The sequence below is a fragment of the Sitophilus oryzae genome, unplaced genomic scaffold (genome assembly GCF_002938485.1).
Source record: "Sitophilus oryzae breed Bouriz unplaced genomic scaffold, Soryzae_2.0 scaffold_494_pilon_pilon, whole genome shotgun sequence".
Classification (NCBI taxonomy): Eukaryota; Metazoa; Arthropoda; class Insecta; order Coleoptera; family Curculionidae; genus Sitophilus; species Sitophilus oryzae.
The window spans coordinates 3,502,245-3,522,030 of NW_022147078.1; the positions used below are offsets into that span (position 1 = coordinate 3,502,245).

At 32.7% G+C, this 19,786-nt stretch overlaps 1 protein-coding gene across 2 annotated transcripts in view; it reads left to right on the forward strand.

The window, feature by feature from the left end:
• Positions 1-19,786, forward strand: part of LOC115886713 (laminin subunit gamma-1-like) — an 82,177-nt gene that overhangs the window by 24,396 nt on the left and 37,995 nt on the right. The window contains exons 1-2 of one of the 2 annotated variants that reach the window (XM_030905985.1): positions 6,104-6,253; positions 12,632-12,880. In XM_030905985.1, coding sequence (XP_030761845.1) covers positions 12,775-12,880 — 106 coding nt within the window. In that variant the 5' untranslated portion in view covers positions 6,104-6,253; positions 12,632-12,774. Of the gene's footprint in view, positions 1-3,487; positions 3,798-6,103; positions 6,254-12,631; positions 12,881-19,786 lie in introns of those variants that run through there. The other variant, XM_030905984.1, reaches the window with a different exon arrangement.

Sequence of the window (19,786 nt, forward strand, 5' to 3'; positions counted from 1 at the left end):
CCGAAAAATCAAACTGCAAACACAACCACACTTATCACAACAGAAATTAACACACACTTCCGCGGCAAATGTCCAAGAAAGACTGATCATTCTGATTGGTCCTGGTCCGGTCGTAGCTCACGTTGTATTGTCGGTAAGCAAAATCCCAGTCCAAAAATCTTGACGATCAGCGCCATCACCCGTCATAATTGGGAAACTTTTGCTGGAACCATTTTGAATATTTCACTTACATGGCCCTGGAATAGATTGAAAAATTTTAAAATTCAGACGGTCGCCCGTCTTTTGAGCAACTACCAATCATATAAAACAGAAAAATTCTTATTGGCTGTCGCTGTCCCCCACCAGGCGACACTAGCGCACGGTGTCTTGAAGTCGTACTAATTTTGTGGTTTGACGTTTCACGGAGAGTGCGCAGGGCCTGGTTTGATCCCTCACTCGGAGGGCTTGAGCCCATTGCGATACTCCTAGAGTATTGTATACCTCTCACTATTTCTTTGCAAAAGCCATTTATTCTTTTTCTCTTTTTTTTTCAAATTTTGCATTTGCAATTTTTTCTTTCTTAAAGCACTTCCAGCTCTTTGCAAAGTTCCTGATGTCGCTTATGTTGGCTTCTGCTGCTTCCTCGTCTTTTTAGATCGCCGTCTCACTTCAGAGGTTGGCGATCCAACTCGCTATGAAGGTGCGTGAAACCGCACCTCTGAACCTTTCAATCGACCCTTCAGATAGGCGTTTTTCCTTCTTCCCACTGATCTCCTGCCTTCAATGACCAGTCTGATCACCTCATATCGTTCACCCCTCATCACGTGACCGACGTACTGTAACTTCCTTTCCTTCGCCGTTGATAGGAGCTCTTTAGACGATAAAAGTACATCTCAAAAGCGTTTATGCGGTTTACCAATGTATGATTGAGTGTCCAACTCTCAGAGCCGTAGAGAAATACTGGAAAGATGTAGCAACGCAGCATACGTATGCGCAGTTCGAGGCTTAGATCTCGGCTGGTGAAAAGGGTTTTCATGGAAGCAAAAGAGCGTCTGGAATGTTCGATCTTCCCCAAAACTTGAGTTTTGGGGTCGCAAGCTTCGTTATCGAGGGCTAACGATATTTTATGGACGATACTTGTCTACCACCTTGTCAGGTACACTTTGACCGTGTCAACTAGACTTTTATGATTTATTGTATATTTAAATCGTAAAACAAATGACATACTACTCGTACTACAAAGAGCCTTTACATCTTATATCACAAGGGCGTAGATATGGGGGAGGGATAGAGGGGGTAATTAACCCCCCCGCCCCAGAGCGACATAAAAAATTAATAAATTTCTATTTTATTAGGTAAACTAAAAAATATATTTGTCCTTTCTGTGTTTTTTTTTAATAATGTTTATATTGGTATAAACAATTTAAATTTTAAGATTACAGTTGAGGGTTGGAACCTTTGGTGTTACACAGCAAAATAAAAACACTAAATCACCACAATGCACCAAAACACTTTTACTTTTACACTGGACGCGCGTTTTGCTAACCATGTTAGCATCATCAGCAGATGATTATAAACTAAAGTACAATCTACAAGTTGAGCGTTTATATACTCGCTCAGTGGGCACCGAGTGGGCGTGGCAAAATCTAGCCAACCGAGTCAGAGCCCACTGAGCGTAACAGTTAGATTTCCGCCACTAGAGTAGTAGGAACAAAGAACTTGAAGGAATTGGACCGTTGTCTCTCTTCATACTCTATATAAGTTTATAACATCTATACAATGTTGATAAAGAACATTGTATAGATCTTACTAATTTAAAATTAATTAAACAAGTCTCAAATTACAGGCAATTAGATACATATGAAAGCGTCAGAATTAATAAATGTAAAGATAGTATGAACAGAGACAACGGTCCAATTCCTTCAAGTTCTTTGTTCCTACTACTCTAGTGGCGGAAATCTAACTGTTACGCTCAGTGGGCTCTGACTCGGTTGGCTAGATTTTGCCACGCCCACTCGGTGCCCACTGAGCGAGTATATAAACGCTCAACTTGTAGATTGTACTTTAGTTTATAATCATCTGCTGATGATACTAACATGGTTAGCGAAACGCGCGTCCAGTGTAAAAGTAAAAGTGTTTTGGTGTATTGCGGTGATTTAGTGTTTTTATTTTGCAATTTAAATTTTGTTAAATAATCACCATGTTGTCTATTTGCTATAAATGATTTACCAAAATTTTAGCTACTCTGGATTTGTAGTGGTTTATATCTACAAAAAAATCAGGCTAGTTCGAATTGCTTCGAGTTTTACCAAAAAAAAATGTTGCCTACTGGTCACTCCTTTACAAAATCTCAATCAAACACCGACGGCGACGCCCCTGTGTCCTATTTTTTTTTAAATTAAAGTCTGACAACTCCATAGACTTAAAATAAAATATAGACTGAGCATCTCATTCATAAATAGCTGGAACATGCGGTCAGACAATATCTTGTTATTGTTGTGTTATTGTTTTAGGTTATAACGAGTGCGACACGAGCGATAGATAGGTTGTCTCTGTCGTAACGGTCGTTCCCTGACGACTCTGCTGAGAAACACAACACTGTCTTTCGTTTCTCAAGTACACCTGAACTCTCCGTAAAATAATTTTAGAATAAAGCGGAATATATTTTTAATAAAAACATTATTAATTATTAACAGGGTTATAATTATGATTTTGTTACAATGTAAGTAAGTAAATAATGTAATGTAAGAGAAAAAATTCAGATTTTACATTTTACTAAAATATTATCTAAATAAGCGCCTTTCTACAACAACGCCACTGACTCCCAATGGGTAAATTGAGAGTTGCCTACCGGTCAAAAGTCGTTTCAAGACTTAAATGGATTATTTAAGTCAAATTTCTTGCAAATTTGGCACTGGCGAACCATATTTTATAGTTCTTGAACAGAAAAAGTCAATAAAATAAACACTTAAGCACTACAAGCTAAGAAAATGCGTTAATACAGCCGGGGAGATAGCGGCAACAAAGCTTTACCGCACACGTGCGACACGTACTACAAGGTAATAAATGAATGAATAGGCTCCCTCGCCTCTAATCGGTGTTGTCATATTGTAAAGAACTTATCCTTTTTAAACAGTATCCGACTTATAATTTAGTAGTATAAGGACTATTTAATACATCTCTGGAATATTAAAACCTACTTTATTAAACTGTAGTATTAATATCTCAATATATGTGTATAACAAGAAAAAAAAATATTGATAATATTAAAGACGTGACAACATAGGCTGGATGACAAAGGCTCGGTCGACTGTACCCAGAAGTAAACATGTGTACAAAAAATATTGTTTGACCGCGTTGAGATGTAAATAGCGTAGTCTATATTTTATTTTAAGTCTATGGACAACCCTTACTCTACCTCCCCCAGAAAAATAAAGTATCTACGCCCTTGTTATATCATGGGTGGTACCTTTAATAAAGTATTCAAAAAATATGTTTCTTTCTTCAGGAATGGGTGACAGCCACGGAAATTATGATCACCCTTGACCGGATCAACACCTTCGGTGACGAAGTGTTCGGCGACCAGCAAGTCTTAAGATCCTACTTCTACGCCATAGCGGATGTTTCAGTTGGTGCACGGTGCAAGTGCAACGGCCACGCTACGGAATGCGTGGCCAGTACCGGCACCAACGGTACCAGATCTAGGGTGTGCCGGTGCGAGCACAACACTGCAGGACCCGACTGCGGGGAGTGTCTGCCATTTTATAACGATGCTCCATGGGCCAGGGCAACAGCTAACAACGCACACGAATGTAAACGTAAGTTTTAAGCTCAGATTAATTCTAAAATTTTAGAGAAACCTAAATTCATTGTTATTTTCGATTTTTTTGGTGTGTGTATTTCTAAATCAGACAGCGATACAAAAAGGGTATTGGTAGTACCAGGCCCTTAAATTGTGCAGGGACGGCGCGGTTTCCGTAAAAGGAGAGGCAGTACCGCGGCTAATTGCTCGCTGTATCCAAACCGATCGTAAATCAGGCCGCGGCTCGGCCCTAATTGACGTGTGCCTTTGTTTCGTACCGTAGATGGTACCCGAATGGTTAATTTATTCAAAAACCATATTGGTTATTGTTTTGAAAAAATACTCGCGCTCCGCTCCATACTTACTTTCTCATTTTTTGATTTTGGAAAAATATCTTGTGCAACCTCTTAAATTCGTTTAATTGTTTAATAAATTAAGTACCGTAGACTGGAAAAAAAGCGACGTCAAAGACAGCTGGGGAAGATATTCGATTATTATTTTATTAAATATTACTAGCGTGTGCTCGCGACTTTGTTCGCGTCGAATTAATCATTTTTAATGGTGATGATAAAGCAAAGCAAGCATTTCCATTAACATACAAACTGGATAAAATTTTCTCACATTTATGTCAGCACGAGAAAAAAACAATATGGCGATATTATTATATAACTTGGTAATATTTGAGAGGTTCGTTGGAATTTGACTTTCGAAAAATCCGTTTGCCAAAAAGAAGCTTTTTACATCAAGCAGTTTAAGCAGAATCGTGCTTATTCAATTACCTACCCAACTTTTTGGAACACCCTGTATGATTTTTTAAAAAATTTCAAAATATGTAAAAAAACAAAATAAATTATGCGTGTCCAAGCGTTTTCCCGAAAGACTAACCGTTTTTTGAATAACAAATATTGTAATATTTGAGGGGCGTTTTCACCCTCTTGGAATTTGAGATTCGAGAAACTCCTCCTTATCGAACATCTACACCCTAAAGTCAATCCGTTTTCCAAAAATCAGCTTTTTACGTCAAGCGCTTTAAGCAGGATCGTGATTAATCAATGACCAGATTTTTCGAAACACCCTGTATACATTTTTAAAAAATCTTAAAATATGTAAAAAACAAAATAAAATATACGTGTTCAAGCGTATTTTCGGAAACTTCACCGCTTTTTAAATAAAAAATATTGTAAAACTTGAGGGGTGGTTTCACCCCCTTGGAACTGGAATTTCGAAAAATCCCTTCTTATCAAACCTCTACACCCTAGAATCAACCTGTATGCCAAAATTGAGCTTCTTACGTTGAGTGGTTTGAGCAGGATCGTGATTAATCAGTGAGTCAGTCACTTAAGGATTTTATATATCATTATAGATTATTTGATTGAAATAATAATTTTGGGAACTTTTTATTTTTTTAATCATAAATTTTTCTTCGAAAAAATTATTATAAAACAGTTTCTATTGAATTTTTGCCACTAAAACATTTCAAATTTATGATTTCAGTCTAATAACTTGTCAAACATGTTTAATTTATGTCACAGACTAACCTATATTAGTTTGTGTTTATGTCAATGATGACAGGTATTGATAATTTCGGTTCCAAATATCTCGAGAACCATTACTCGTAGCGATTTTTACCACAAAGCTATTTTACGTAAAAAACGTCATAAATATATATTTTTTTAGTCAGTAGTTTTGTACGGGTACGGACAAAAAGTTATTACTCCTCAAAACAGATAAAAATATGTAGGTGGCGCTTTCTACAAGTAGGAGTCATATTGACATATAAATCAAATTTCTCATGTCAAAAAACTTTCCGACAACAATTTCGAAATAAAAATGATACTTCAACACCCTGTATCTCCGAAACTAAGCATTTTAGGACATACATTTATACGAACTTTTTTACTCGTTCTTATGTGCAGAATATGCTGCCGAAGTTTCATAAATAAATATAATTTCATAATAAATGGTTCATTTGCTTTTGATTTAACACCGCTTAAATTACATACACTTATTTAAAAGAAGAATTTAAAAAAATGTACTTATCTTTCTCTTCTATATCTGTACCAAGTGGTCCCTCCATCATAAAACTCATATCAGAACTATTTTTACAACCCTTAATTCAACAGGTAACCGCAGTATACTTCTCACGCCCAAGACAAATACTGTAAGCTTTATTTCTACTGGGTGTTTCCTAATAGCGGTCCATTACCTTATTAAATCCACGACGAAATCCCCGCCGTGTGGAACCGCCGTTCAGTGGTACCCGCGGTGGTTGTGGTACCGTCTCGCGCTACTCCCAGGTGAGTGAGTCAGTCTATATGATTTCCCGCGAGCGCAACTGGTCCGTTTATTCGCCTGAGGTACCGTACTGATCGATTTGAAAAAGTACTTCGCGCGAAAAGTACTATTTTTTTTGTTACGAGTGATTTGTGTTTGGTTTGGAACTAAAGTACCGGAACTAACGGAATGGAATCAGTGATTTTTATTTATTTGTTTTTATATAGGGTGCGTCTCAAAAGTGTCACCCCTATAACTTTTTAATTTTTTCAGATAAAAAAACGAGATTTGCTATGTTAGTATATGACCTACATTAGGATTGATTGACGTATTCATTTGTTTTTCGTCCCTTTCTGTTTCACCGGAAATGACTAGAGCTTTTGATTTTGAAATGACACCCTCGGTATTTTTTTAATTTATTCGATAGAAAATGACACTCTGCGACATTTTCGCTTTATAAAAATCGTATTTTAAATTTCAACCTAGATGGCTGTGTTAAAAACAGTAATATTTTTAATTAAGGAGCCATGGAAAAATAGATTTAATCGTTTAATGTTTTCTCGTGTCTTGTTCTGGCCGGTTAAAAGATGCCCAAATCGTATTTTTAATCATATCTCAATTTTTTCAAATGGGATAATGGTGTCTTTTAAAAATCAAAAGTTGTAATTATTTTTTGGTGACACAGAAAGTGGTCAAAAACAATTGAATTCGTCAATCAATCCTAATTTATGTCATATACTAACATTCCAAATCTCGTTTTTTTTAATTTGAAAAAATAAAAAAGTTATAGGGGGTGAGCCACTTTTGAAACGCACCCCGTAAATATTTTTTATTTTTAATAAGTTGGGATTGATGAATTGATATTTAAAAATGAAAAATTGTTTTTTTTTGTATAGGTTTTGTTTTGCAACAACCAAAATGCTGGTAATTTATAAAATCTATGCTTATTTTGGATAAATATGAAAAATAAACATTCAAAAATCAGCTCATATTTTTTTATCTGTGCTAGTGTAGTACTAAGTATAGTGTAAATTTGTTTTAACACACCTTGATCGTTTGCAGATTATTTTTTAAAGATTTGCAGCACTTCCTCTATTCAAATTCACTGTATCTAAATCTAGCTCAGTGAAATAAGTTAATATATAACATACACATATGTATACTCACCATATTCATAGATTGGTTTTGACCGAAGACATACAAGCAAATTGGAAACAAATTGTCACAGTCTGATTTAATTACCAAGCAATACAGGGTGGTTCGGAAACTTCGGCAGCATATTCTACAGATAAAAATAAGTAAAAAAGTTCGTATAAATGTCCTAAAATACTTAGTATCGAAAATACAGGGTGATGTAGAAGGTTCATTTTTATTTCGATTTTTTCCAAATAATTTCTGTAGTAACGTCAATATTTGGATGAAAATTGGTGTCAGGGAGTTTTTTGACATGAGAAATTCAATTTTGATGTCAATATGACTTCTACTTGTAGAGGGCGCCACTTATTTATTTTTTAACTGGTTTGAAGAGTAATAACTTTTCGTCCGCACCTGTATAAAACTACTGAGTAAAAAAATATAGATTTACGACGTTTTTTACGTAAAAAAGGCCTCTTGGTAAAAATCGCTACGAGTAATGGTTCTCGAGATATTTGGAATCGAAATTATCAATACCTGTCATCATTGACATAAACACAAACTAATATAGGTTAGTCTAAATAGTTATTAGACAGAAATCATAAATTTGAAATATTTTTCTGCCAAAAGTTCAACAGAAACTATTTTCTCATCATTTTTTTTGCAAAAAAATTTATGATTAATTTAAAAAGAATAAAATTTTTCCAAATTTACTTAATTTCAGTCAAGTAACTATGTACTCAATGTGTTGCTCGTAGCGATTTTTACCAAGATACATTTTTTACGTAAAAAGTCACGGAAATGTATATTTTTTCACTCTATAGTTTTATACAGTTACGGATGAAAAGTTATTACGTACTCTTCAAAACAGTTAAAACATATGTAGATGGTGCCCCCTACAAACAGGAGTAATATTGACATAAAAATCAAATTTCTCATGTCAAAAAACTCCCAGACACTAATAATTTTCACTTATAATATCACAAGAGCTTAAATTATTTTCGGAAATTTTTTTGAGGGCACGAATATTTTGAAAATTATCCCGAGTCGAAGACGAGGGATAATTTTCCCAAAATATTCGTGCCCCAAAAGAAAATTTCCAGGAATAATTTAAGCTTGCGTGGTATTCGGTAAGAAAATTTCACACCTAAATTTGAAAAAAAAATATTAATCCAACATGACATTTTAAAATAATTTCAATTTGTTAAGTTGGCCAAGATATTGCTAAAACTCAAATGGGTAATATTTCAATATATAGACATTGTAGTTCATTCACATTATGATTGTAGATCTTATGTTTACCTTTTCAACTGTCAAAAAATTTCCACTAAAGTTTCGTGGCGCCTCGAAAAAATTTCCGGAAATTTTTTCAGTTGCCATGGTAACTAGTCAACATTAAAGCATGTTATTGGTTGAAAAGTAGAGGTGTGAAATTTTCATCGAAATATTGACGTTACTTCAGAAATTATTTGAAGAAATTCGAAATAAAAATGAAACTTCTACACCCTGTATCTCCGAAACTAAGCTTTTTAGGACATACATTTATACAAAAATTTTTACACATTTTTATCTGCAGAATCTGCTGCCGAAGTTTCCGGAATACAGTTCTGACCACCCTGTATAATATTTTTTCAAGATTTGACATCATTGGCGTAGTTTTAGAATATACATAAAAATAGAGAGTAATCAAACAGCGGTAATTTACCCCAAAACCATTTAGAAATTTCATAAATATAAGTTAAATGGCACTATATCATAAAACATAATATCGACTGTCCAAAATACTCACTTGTGAAGATCTTCTGAGATTTTAATTATATGACAGGTAAAATAAAAGTAAAAAACTAACAGTACTAAAAGTAAAAAGACGAACAAAGACCATCTGTGAATTTTTTCGACAGTAATTCTGATTAATGATATGAAAGTGGGTACCAGAACTGCCCATAGAGCTGGTACTACGCTTGTTATCATTCGCCATTAACGGCCGGAGGTACAGTTAAGTCATTAAATAAGAAATTCTAATCTAGGCGATTGCAATGAAGAGAGCGTGAAATTGACTAGAAGAACTAGAGAGAGAGAGACAAGAGACATTTTATAGTTCAGAGCGATAAAAAGTCTAGAAATACTCTAATTATTAATTAATTTAATCTACGACACTGTCTCATTATGGCACATTTAACATTGTCATTTGGATGTCCATTATGGTTTTCATAATAGCACTAGTGCTATTATGAAAACCATAATGGACAAATAACACGCAAATTTTAAAATAAGAAACAAGCCAAAAAAGGTACCTAAATACGTTTATTTATTGTAAACATTAACTATAATATCAGTACAATTGGTTAAATTAATTCCAGACGATGACAGGTGAGTTGAATTTTTAGAAAGTAAATTTATTTCCTGAGTGCTTGAACTTTTTGAAGACCCATCTTTGCCAGAAATGTTACCCAAAATATTCCATGACACTTTTTTCTTATTTTCTTTGGAATTTTCTGTATAGCTCTCTGCCACTGTGTTAGAGCGCCAACCACCATGTCTTTTAACAGTTAATAAATCCACTCCCGAATCTGCAAGCAACGACGCAGACGATCTACGGAAACAATGTCCGGTGTATTGTTGTGGATTTGGAAGACTTAGGAATGCTATTTTATACGGCATTTTCCCTGAAGTATTAATGCCAACGGGTTGCTTAATACATTTTCCATTTCTGTACGCCACAAAAAATCGAGTATGCTCTGCGTTGCTTGGCCGCATAGCTATATATCTTCGAACCATTTCCACCATATTTATTCCTTCAACATTCCCTTTCGTTATAAAAAAAATCTCGTGTTTTCTTTGTTTTCGTAAATGGAATAATGACATGAATGCATTGTCCTTCATCTTTAACATTTTGCAGCTGCAGATTTGTCAAATAGATACGCCGGCAGGCTCCCGCAAGTCCCACTATCAATGAAATTTTTGTCAGGAAATAAGTTCTATCATCGGCTTCCAACAAAAAACGAGTTATGTCTTCTTTTCTTAAAATTCTCGATTTTTTTGACTGAAATCCTTCCGATTTTCTTTTTAGAAATGCAATTAAATGGACGTACTTACTAATATCTGTATTTTTCTTCACTGATATAACTGAACGTAGCATGGAATAATATATCCCAAGCCTTCCTATGTTTTGAAAGATGTTCAAAATATGCCAGGAGAACCTTTTCGTTACTACTATTCTTGATTTCTTTCCTTTTACACCAATCTTCAAGTTTTACATAGGCTTGCTCGTACGTTTGTCTTGATTTTTCGGGAAGTAGGGAATCGACAACGTTTTGCGCAATGCCTTCGTATCCGAAGGGACTCTTTCAGAATCAGAATCACCCATATTAATATTATTTTTTGCTTTTTGCTAAAACTGAACGTTTAACACAAAATCGAACATCAATAATTGAGTTGTCAAAGTCAAAATGGAAACAATCGACAAGCACGGTTACCACGGCGTCGACTAATATGGACACCTGATAATTATGAATTTTAATTTTTATGAGGATATCTCTGATATTTTAAATTAAATCAAATCTCTTTGGATCGTCCCTCGTGTCGCGTTGTAGATCAAATTTTGAATGATACACGTTCGATACGAACTTTTTAATGAAACTTGTGTATATGATGTTCGTATCAAACTTGTATCATTAATAACTATTATGTTATTCAACTTCGATTTATTTAATTTCTAAAAGGATTGAATAAATAGAGGCACAAATAGAAGAATTGATTTATTCAATACTCATTTTCTGTTGTTATGAAATTATGAAGATCCTGGAAATTACTTCAATAACTTCAAATGCTGCCAAAGGAATTATAGTCCGTGGTTAAATCAAACTGTAAATAAAGAAATTGTTTACTGATTTTTTGCTTGTATACGTTTGGTTAAAAAAAGTCAATGTCAATGGTTAATCCAGTAATCGTATCTAATACGATAATAAGAAAACATAAAATATTTTTACGCATTTTGCCTAAATTTTGCATAATTTTGACCGTATGTACGAGGCATGTTTTTTAAGTAAGTACCGTTTTGGAATTAAAAAAAAACGTGCAAAGATATCGCAATCATTTTATTTTTACATGAAAGCCTGTACCTTAATCTACTTTTCTACGTAATTTCCGTGAATATTGAGGCACTTGTCATCACGTGGCACCAGTTTTTCAATACCCTCCTCATAAAATTCTGCCGCCTGACTGGTTAACCACTGTATCACAACTGTTTTGACCTCGTTATCGTCTTGAAGACGCTGACCGCCCAGGTGTTTCTTCAAGTGCAGGAATAAATGGTAGTCACTGGGCGCCAGATCAGGGCTGTATGGAGGATGATCTAGAGTTTCCCATTTAAAAGATTTGATGAGATCTTTGGTCCGATTAGCCACATGTGGACGGGCATTTTATGCAGCAAAACAATACCCTTACTCAACTTGCCAAGTCTTTTGTTTTGGATTGCACGGCGCAGATTGTTCAATGTTTCACAATAAGATGCTGCATTGATTGTCTCATTACGAGGCAGAAATTCCACTAGCAATACTGCTTTTCTGTCCCAAAAAACTGTGCACATGATTTTCCGGGCAGAAATTGTTTGCTTAAACTTCACTGTTTTGGGTGATGATGAATGTCGCCATTCCATGGACTGTTGTTTCGATTCTGGTGTGACGTAGGCCACCCATGTTTCGTCACCAGTAACAATTTTGTCTAAAAAATCTTCACCTTCATTGTGGTACTGCTCAAGGAAAGTCAATGCACTGTCTAAACGTTGGGTTTTGTGCAAATCCGTCAACATTTTCGGAACCCAACGTGAACACAATTTCCGGTAATTCAAGTTCTCGGTCACAATACGATACAAAACACTACGAGAACATTGAGGAAAGTAGTCGCACAATGATAAAATTGTAAAGCGTCTGTTTTCTTTTACCTTTTCGTCCACTTTCTGCACCAAATCTTCATTAACGACCGAAGGACGCCCATTCCGTTCTTCATCATGCACATTTGTGCGGCCTTCTTTAAATGCTCTCACCCATTTCCTTACCATTCCATCACTCATAATGTTTTGTCCGTAAACTTCACAGATCTCACGATGAATATCGATCGGTTTTACGCCTTTAGCACTAAGAAATCGTATGACAGCCCGTACTTCACAATCGGCGGGGCTCACGATTCATCATACACACTCAATAAACAACGTATACAATGAAGAATCAGACTAAACTGGCGTCTGTGCATAGACAAGAGATGTAGGTAACCAGCGCGCATGCGCGGAACGCCGACCGTAGCGCTGCGGTGGCGGAATCGCAAAACGGTACTTACTTAAAAATCATGCCTCGTATTTTAACAAACATAACCTATACAAAACACAAAGATTAATTTTTGAAAATTACTTCAATCCATATTAATTAACGCTCTGAGTTTCATTAGACTTCTTCGGCGGATATGCAGGCCGTTGTGCAATAACCTATTTAATCTAGGCCTCATATCAAAGAGTTTTTATGACAGGCCGTAGACCCGCGCACCTTTGAAGAACAAAGAAAAATGAGTTTGTGAACTATTTTCGCTTAATCATGAAAGTGATTTTATGGAACTATGTACTGGTGTTTTATTTTTTCTGCGTGAAAAAGTGCAATGGTAGGGAATGGGATGGTATCACTCCATGGTTTTCTGGATCTCGTAAGTATTTTTATGAAAAAAATAGTGTGTGCACTATGTGAAGTGAAACTTCTTACTACCATCTATTATCTATTAAATTGGAGCGATATAAGCTATTACATGTTTTTTTTTAATTACTAAGTTATAGCAAATTCTTTTTTTTTGACTAATTTCACTGTTGTTGACATGGTGTTCTTATTTTGTTATGATTTATAACTTATAAAAAGATAAAATATATTATTAAACGGCTCTTTACAATTTACATTACACAAACTAAAACTTAAAAAAATATCACTACATACACTTTAAGTTATTTTAGAAAATGTTCAAAAAATCCGCCATTGCTTAGAGTGCATAAATGCATCTTTTTAAAACTGAATTTCTAGCTATTCTCACAGAACGACCGGTCGACTTAATTAAACTTCTCCCGTACCGCCCCTTCGAGTGCCTCTCTTAATTCCGAAGTTCTTTTGTAAATCTTGTTGTTAACCATACCGCATAAAAAAATCTAAAATGGATAGGTCAGGTGATCGAGGAGGCCCATGCAATTGGTCCACCTCTTTCTATCCCTGAATCTACATAATTATGATATAAATAATTTTTAACATTTCTTTTAGGGGGGGGGGTTCTAAAAACTTAAATAACGTTAACCGGTCAACGTATCTTCGAAACTGTATGGCCAAGAAAAGTTGGACCAATAATCCTACACGCTTTTTTTCATTTGAAAAATTCATATTTACAATTTTTGTTTATTTTAATTTACAAAGTTTGGATGTGACAGTTTCACATTTCTGAGAGCAACGGCGATTGAACTTGTTTCCATGGCTAACTAAGTGAAATTATAGTTAGGGGCTATTATATATATGGCCAACTATGATTTCTTTAAAAAAAATATGGTTATATGTCAAAAATGCTTTAGAAAAAAAAAACGGAAGACACATTCTCATTAAGGATGTGATTATCTACAACTTTTATCTGAAAACTTTTTGTCTAAAATAGATTATAATGGAATTAGGGACAATTTTTAAAATAGCCAAAATTTGTTTTTTTTTTCGAAATATTTAGTAAGCCATGAAGTTTTTCAAAAATCTGAAAGACGCATATTTATGACCCCACAAAACTGCAATTCTTTCTCCATTTAACCGACTCTTTATCTCCAGTAGTTTCCGAGATACCCATAGAGAACATCGTAGGAAACTCACCCTGTATAAACATATTTTTGATTCGAAGATGAAGTGATGGAGTTTCGATAAACAAAGTCTTGTACCGAATCTATCGATAAAAACCATCAATACCAAACACGGTATTCATTAGAATACAGCTATACAGAAAGCAAACTCATCTCATACATACGTATAAGGCATGATGTGCCTAATGGAATATTAAAATATGAATATCATTTTGATGTAGACTGGTACTATTTACGGTACTATTAGATTCGGAACGCCCTCAATTCAGATTTGAATCAAACCGAATGTCAGTAGCGGTTCGTCATAAAAGGTACTGCTTCTTCTCTTCAAAAAAATTCTATGGGTTGTAGCGTTTTTATAAAACATTACCACTGCGAACGGCAGCTTTTCATCGAAGAGCAGTCGTGGATAAGGTATTTCACTGGAAAGAAAACTAATTAAGAACAATAAACAAAAAAATAGATATTGGGCGCCAGGCATGTACAGAGAAAGAAAACACAGTTGTATGTTACCTAACACTAATGACTATATTTACTCATGATGTTCTTTGCTGGTACATGACATTGTAGAGTTCTAGTAAATATATATAGTGGTTATATGTCAAAGAAAGTGGTGGTAAGAGTTGTACTAAATATCTATGAAAACGACTATGATAAAATACAAGACATGTAAAGTTTAAGAGAATGTATGAAATGTAGCATTACTTTAATTAATTTGATATATTTTATATGATGTTAGAGTGCAATAATAATATCTATAAAAAAAGTAATACTATTACAAGACACAATGCAATGAAACCTAAGATCTAAATTATATTTAATATTAATTTTTATATTAAATATTAAATCGACATGAACGTTCTTAACAACTAACCACTAATCATAGTCTGTACGATATTATTTAAGATGTACGTTATTGTTTAAGACTGTAAATGTTTTGAATGTTAAATGCAAAACTATAACTTAAATCTACACTTAGCTGTTCTTTATGTAATCTTGCTTTAAACAGTAACAGCGTGAGGTGGTCTCGCATCTCTGTACTCAGCTATCCAACACAACCAAAGGGGCCAGAATGAGGGCACCATGAATTGGTACAGCCGTAACTAACTAGCTTACAGCTGGGAACGAAGCAGCATGGGACTCAAGCTACATCCACGCTGTGGCACTTATATGTAAGAAAAAATCGTTCTTACTGGGGACACTCGTCCACAGGACATCCGTACATAAGATAATGTCCGTACATAAGACACTACCCGTACCTTGGACACAGTCCGTACCTTGGACCCTAAAAATATGAAACTCTTGTTTAAAACCAAACAAGATCTAATAAACAAAATAAACCTACCTCGAAATACTTCCGAGGGCTCAATAAATAATAAACAACCTGTCCTTTCTTCCATGTGACATTCTGGAGGACAAAAGAAAAGGGACGCCACCGTGCCAGCAAAATACAAATACAAGTTGGGACATCCGTAACTCTACCCTAAAAATATTCAATAATAATATCGGATCTATAAAAGATAATACCTCATCTTTACCTGTAGCCTCGAAATAGCAGCTGATTCAAATTATACAGCAAGATTTAAATAATCACCATTTCTAAAAGGTGGGATACAACAGAGCGTCAAAACAAAGTGAGGTTAAGCACGGAGAGAGTTGACAGAAGCGATGTTGACAGCGCCTCCTCAGAGCGATAACAGGGTTGTGTCGAACGATAACAGGGTTGGCGACTAGGGAACGTAAAAATTACGCGTCAAATAAACTATCCGGCCTGAACGAGAGGGAATCCGGTGATGATAGGCCAGACATCATATATTATATATAAGAAAGACATGTAACGAACTTAAAACGTTACAGGGTATTTGACCACTTTAAGAAAATCTACAAAATAAAATAGTTATTTTTTTGTAAAACACTGGTGGGCGTTAATCCAACGAAGACTAATATTGTCAGCAGTGGTTTACTAATAAACAAATTTGCCTAACGGACAAAAAAAATACTTAACGTTTCGGCAAGTATAATAATTACTACCTGATAACAATTACTTAATAAGGTAAAACCAAAAAACTTTAAATATTCTGTATGATTTTTTTTAATTTGTTTTTAATTTTTTCGTATGTTATTATGTCTTTAAAATCAAAAAAGCGATTGCTATACATTACTAACCTTTATACAGATGCATGGGCAATACATTTATTAGGAGAACAATAATTGTAAGAGATGAATGCGTTACCGAGGTATAGACATTTTGTACTGCTTCTTTTTTACTATGTATTGTTAAAATACCAGGGGTTGTACAAGAAGCAACCATGTCTTCAGATGTCGTCGATGATGACATAATATTCGACAAAATTATGTCATAAATAGCAGATAATTTAGGCGTTATTCAGATGGAACATACGCAAGAAGCATCATTGATTGTACACATAATCCCATCTGTTTTACTTTTTATTGGCATTATTAATAAATAAAGTTAAAATTAAAATATTATGGAGTAGTTGAGATGATGTGCAAACCAAACCAAACTAAAGGTTGATTTTTGAAAATAAATACGTCTTCGCATATTCTTAACGCTATAGGTTTTTATGTACCATTATTGTAGCGCAAAGCATTGTCCTCAGATTTTCTTATCCAATTTTGAAGCCCATCTTCGCTAATGATGCCGATATTTGGTAACTGGTAGTTTTTTTCTCGGCATCAATCTTGGAGAAGTATTTTAATTGAAAACCGGTAGGTAATTTTTACCATTTTCGGCCTTTGGTAAAAACTATACCGTGTATTCTCTACAGACTGCAATTTTTTAAAACAATCTTTAAAATCGTTATTTCGTGGGGAGATTCCTCACGTAATAATAAGATTTATTTATTTTAAGATTTATATCAACATAGAGGTCCGATTCTACTTTGTTTCGTAGCTACAGGTTGTTAAAATCTTATTTTTTTTTCGATTTATTATAATTTTCTTCAAAGTGCCCTTAGTAATTCGAATGAAATTTTGAGGGTTAAAGTTACCATAAGCATTACATATTTTAATATTAAAAAAGTGTCGAAAGATTCATCAGGGACGCGCATATGGGTTATCACTGGACTATTTTTCTAAAAAAAAACCATGTGCGTCACTGACTTTTATTAGGAAAATTGTGTAGACCGTTTAATGTCGATTAAAAGTTGTCTCTTAAGATTTTTTCGGTTTTGATCTCCTCGATGAGATAAACGCAATTTTATTGACTATACAATTAATAAAATTAAAATGAAGCTAAGATTATTAAATGATTATTTATTTAATCTAATTTATAATTAAATATTAATAAAATTTATAACACTGATGTTCAGTTCCTACTTCCTACCTACAGCAAATTCAAAAAAAAAATAATTGTACACTCGATGCAAAAACACGCAACTGAAAAATTTCAAAGTCACGTTTAAAATGTTATATTTTTTTATTTTTAGTCCTATTTCTTTGATTTTTTTTAGCAAACTGTATATACATATATTAACTTTAATTCGTAAACTCAGTTTATTATTAATTTTAGTATTTGACTTATTATAATAAGTTAATCGAATAATTATTATTTTTTTTCTATTTTTAAAACACCCTGTGCAATAATTTCGCCAGCAAATTTTCCTAAAACATTATTTTTCGGTTGGAACCATGTCTCCTGAATATTTTGTTTTTTGTCTCATGTCAACCCATCCCTTGGGTAATTTTTAAGAGCAAAATGGTCTTACCACAAACATTTTGCAATTTTTTCAATTATCGTTACTTTTTGATGCTATTCTTCATAATGACGAGGTGGTGATTATTATTGACCTTGGTGATTATTGTTGTGTACGATTGAATATGGTTCTTAGTGTCCAAGGTTGTGCAAAAATCATTGATCTTGTTGAAGATGGCCGAAATTACGAATATTCGCTTGGTCTTTGAAGAAGAATGGGAAAACAACACAATATATTTACAGCCTACAACACAATCAATAAATCATTACACCTAGGTATAGACGAATCAATAAATTAATAATACAATAAATCGATAAATCCATAAATCAATAAATCAATAAATCAATAAATCCATAAATCCATAAATCGATAAATCGATAAATCGATAAATCGATAAATCGATTAATCAATAAATCAATAAATCCATAAATCCATAATTCAATAATTCGATAAATCGATAAATCAATAAATCAATAAATCAATAAATCAATAAATCAATAAATCAATAAATCAATAAATCAATAAATCAATAAATCAATAAATCAATAAATCAATAAATCAATAAATTAATAAATCAATAAATCAATAAATCAATAAATCAATAACTCAATAACTCAATAACTCAATAAATCAATAAATCAATAAATCAATAAATCAATAAATCAATAAATCAATAAATCAATAAATCAATAAATCAATAAATCAATAAATCAATAAATCAATAAATCAATAAATCAATAAATCAATATATCAATAAATCAATAGATCCATTATTCAATAAATCCATATATCGATAAATCGATAAATCGATAAATCAATAAATCGATAAATCGATAAATCGATTAATCAATAAATCCATAATTCAATAAATCCATAATTCAATAAATCGATAAATCAATAAATCAGTTAATCAATAAATCAATAAATTGATAAGTCGATTAATCAATAAATTAATAAATCAATAGATCCATTATTCAATAAATCCATAAATCCATAAATCATAAATCGATAAATCAATAAATCGATAAATCAATAAATCAATAAATCAATAAATCAATAAATCGATTAATCAATAAATCCATAATTCAATAAATCGATAAATCAATAAATCCATAAATCCATAATTCAATAAATCCATAATTCAATAAATCGATAAATCAATAAATCAATAAATCAATAAATCAATAAATCAATAAATCAATAAATCAATAAATCAATAAATCAATAAATCAATAAATCAATAAATCAATAAATCAATATATCAATATATCAATAAATCAATAAATTGATAAGTCGATTAATCAATAAATTAATAAATCAATAGATCCATTATTCAATAAATCCATAAATCGATAAATCGATAAATCGATAAATCAATAAATCAATATATCAATATATCAATATATCAATATATCAATAAATCAATAAATCAATAAATCAATAAATCGATTAATCAATAAATTCATAATTCAATAAATCCATAATTCAATAAATCGATAAATCAATAAATCAGTAAATCAGTAAATCAATAAATCAATAAATCAATAAATTGATAAGTCGATTAATCAATAAATCAATAAATCAATAGATCCATTATTCAATAAATCCATAAATTATAAATCCATAAATCAATAAATCAATAAATCAATAAATCAATATATCAATAAATCCATAAATCCATAAATCGATAAATCGATTAATCAATAAATCCATAATTCAATAAATCCATAATTCAATAAATCGATAAATCAATAAATCAATATATCAATAAATCAATAGATCCATTATTCAATAAATCCATAAATCATAAATCGATAAATCAATAAATCAATAAATCAATAGATCCATTATTCAATATAGTATATAATAGATCCATAAATCAATAGATCTATATATCAATAAATCAATAATTCAATAATTCAATAAATCAATAAATCAATAAATCAATAAATCAATAAATCAATAAATCAATAAATCAATAAATCAATAAATCAATAAATCAATAAATCAATAAATCGATAA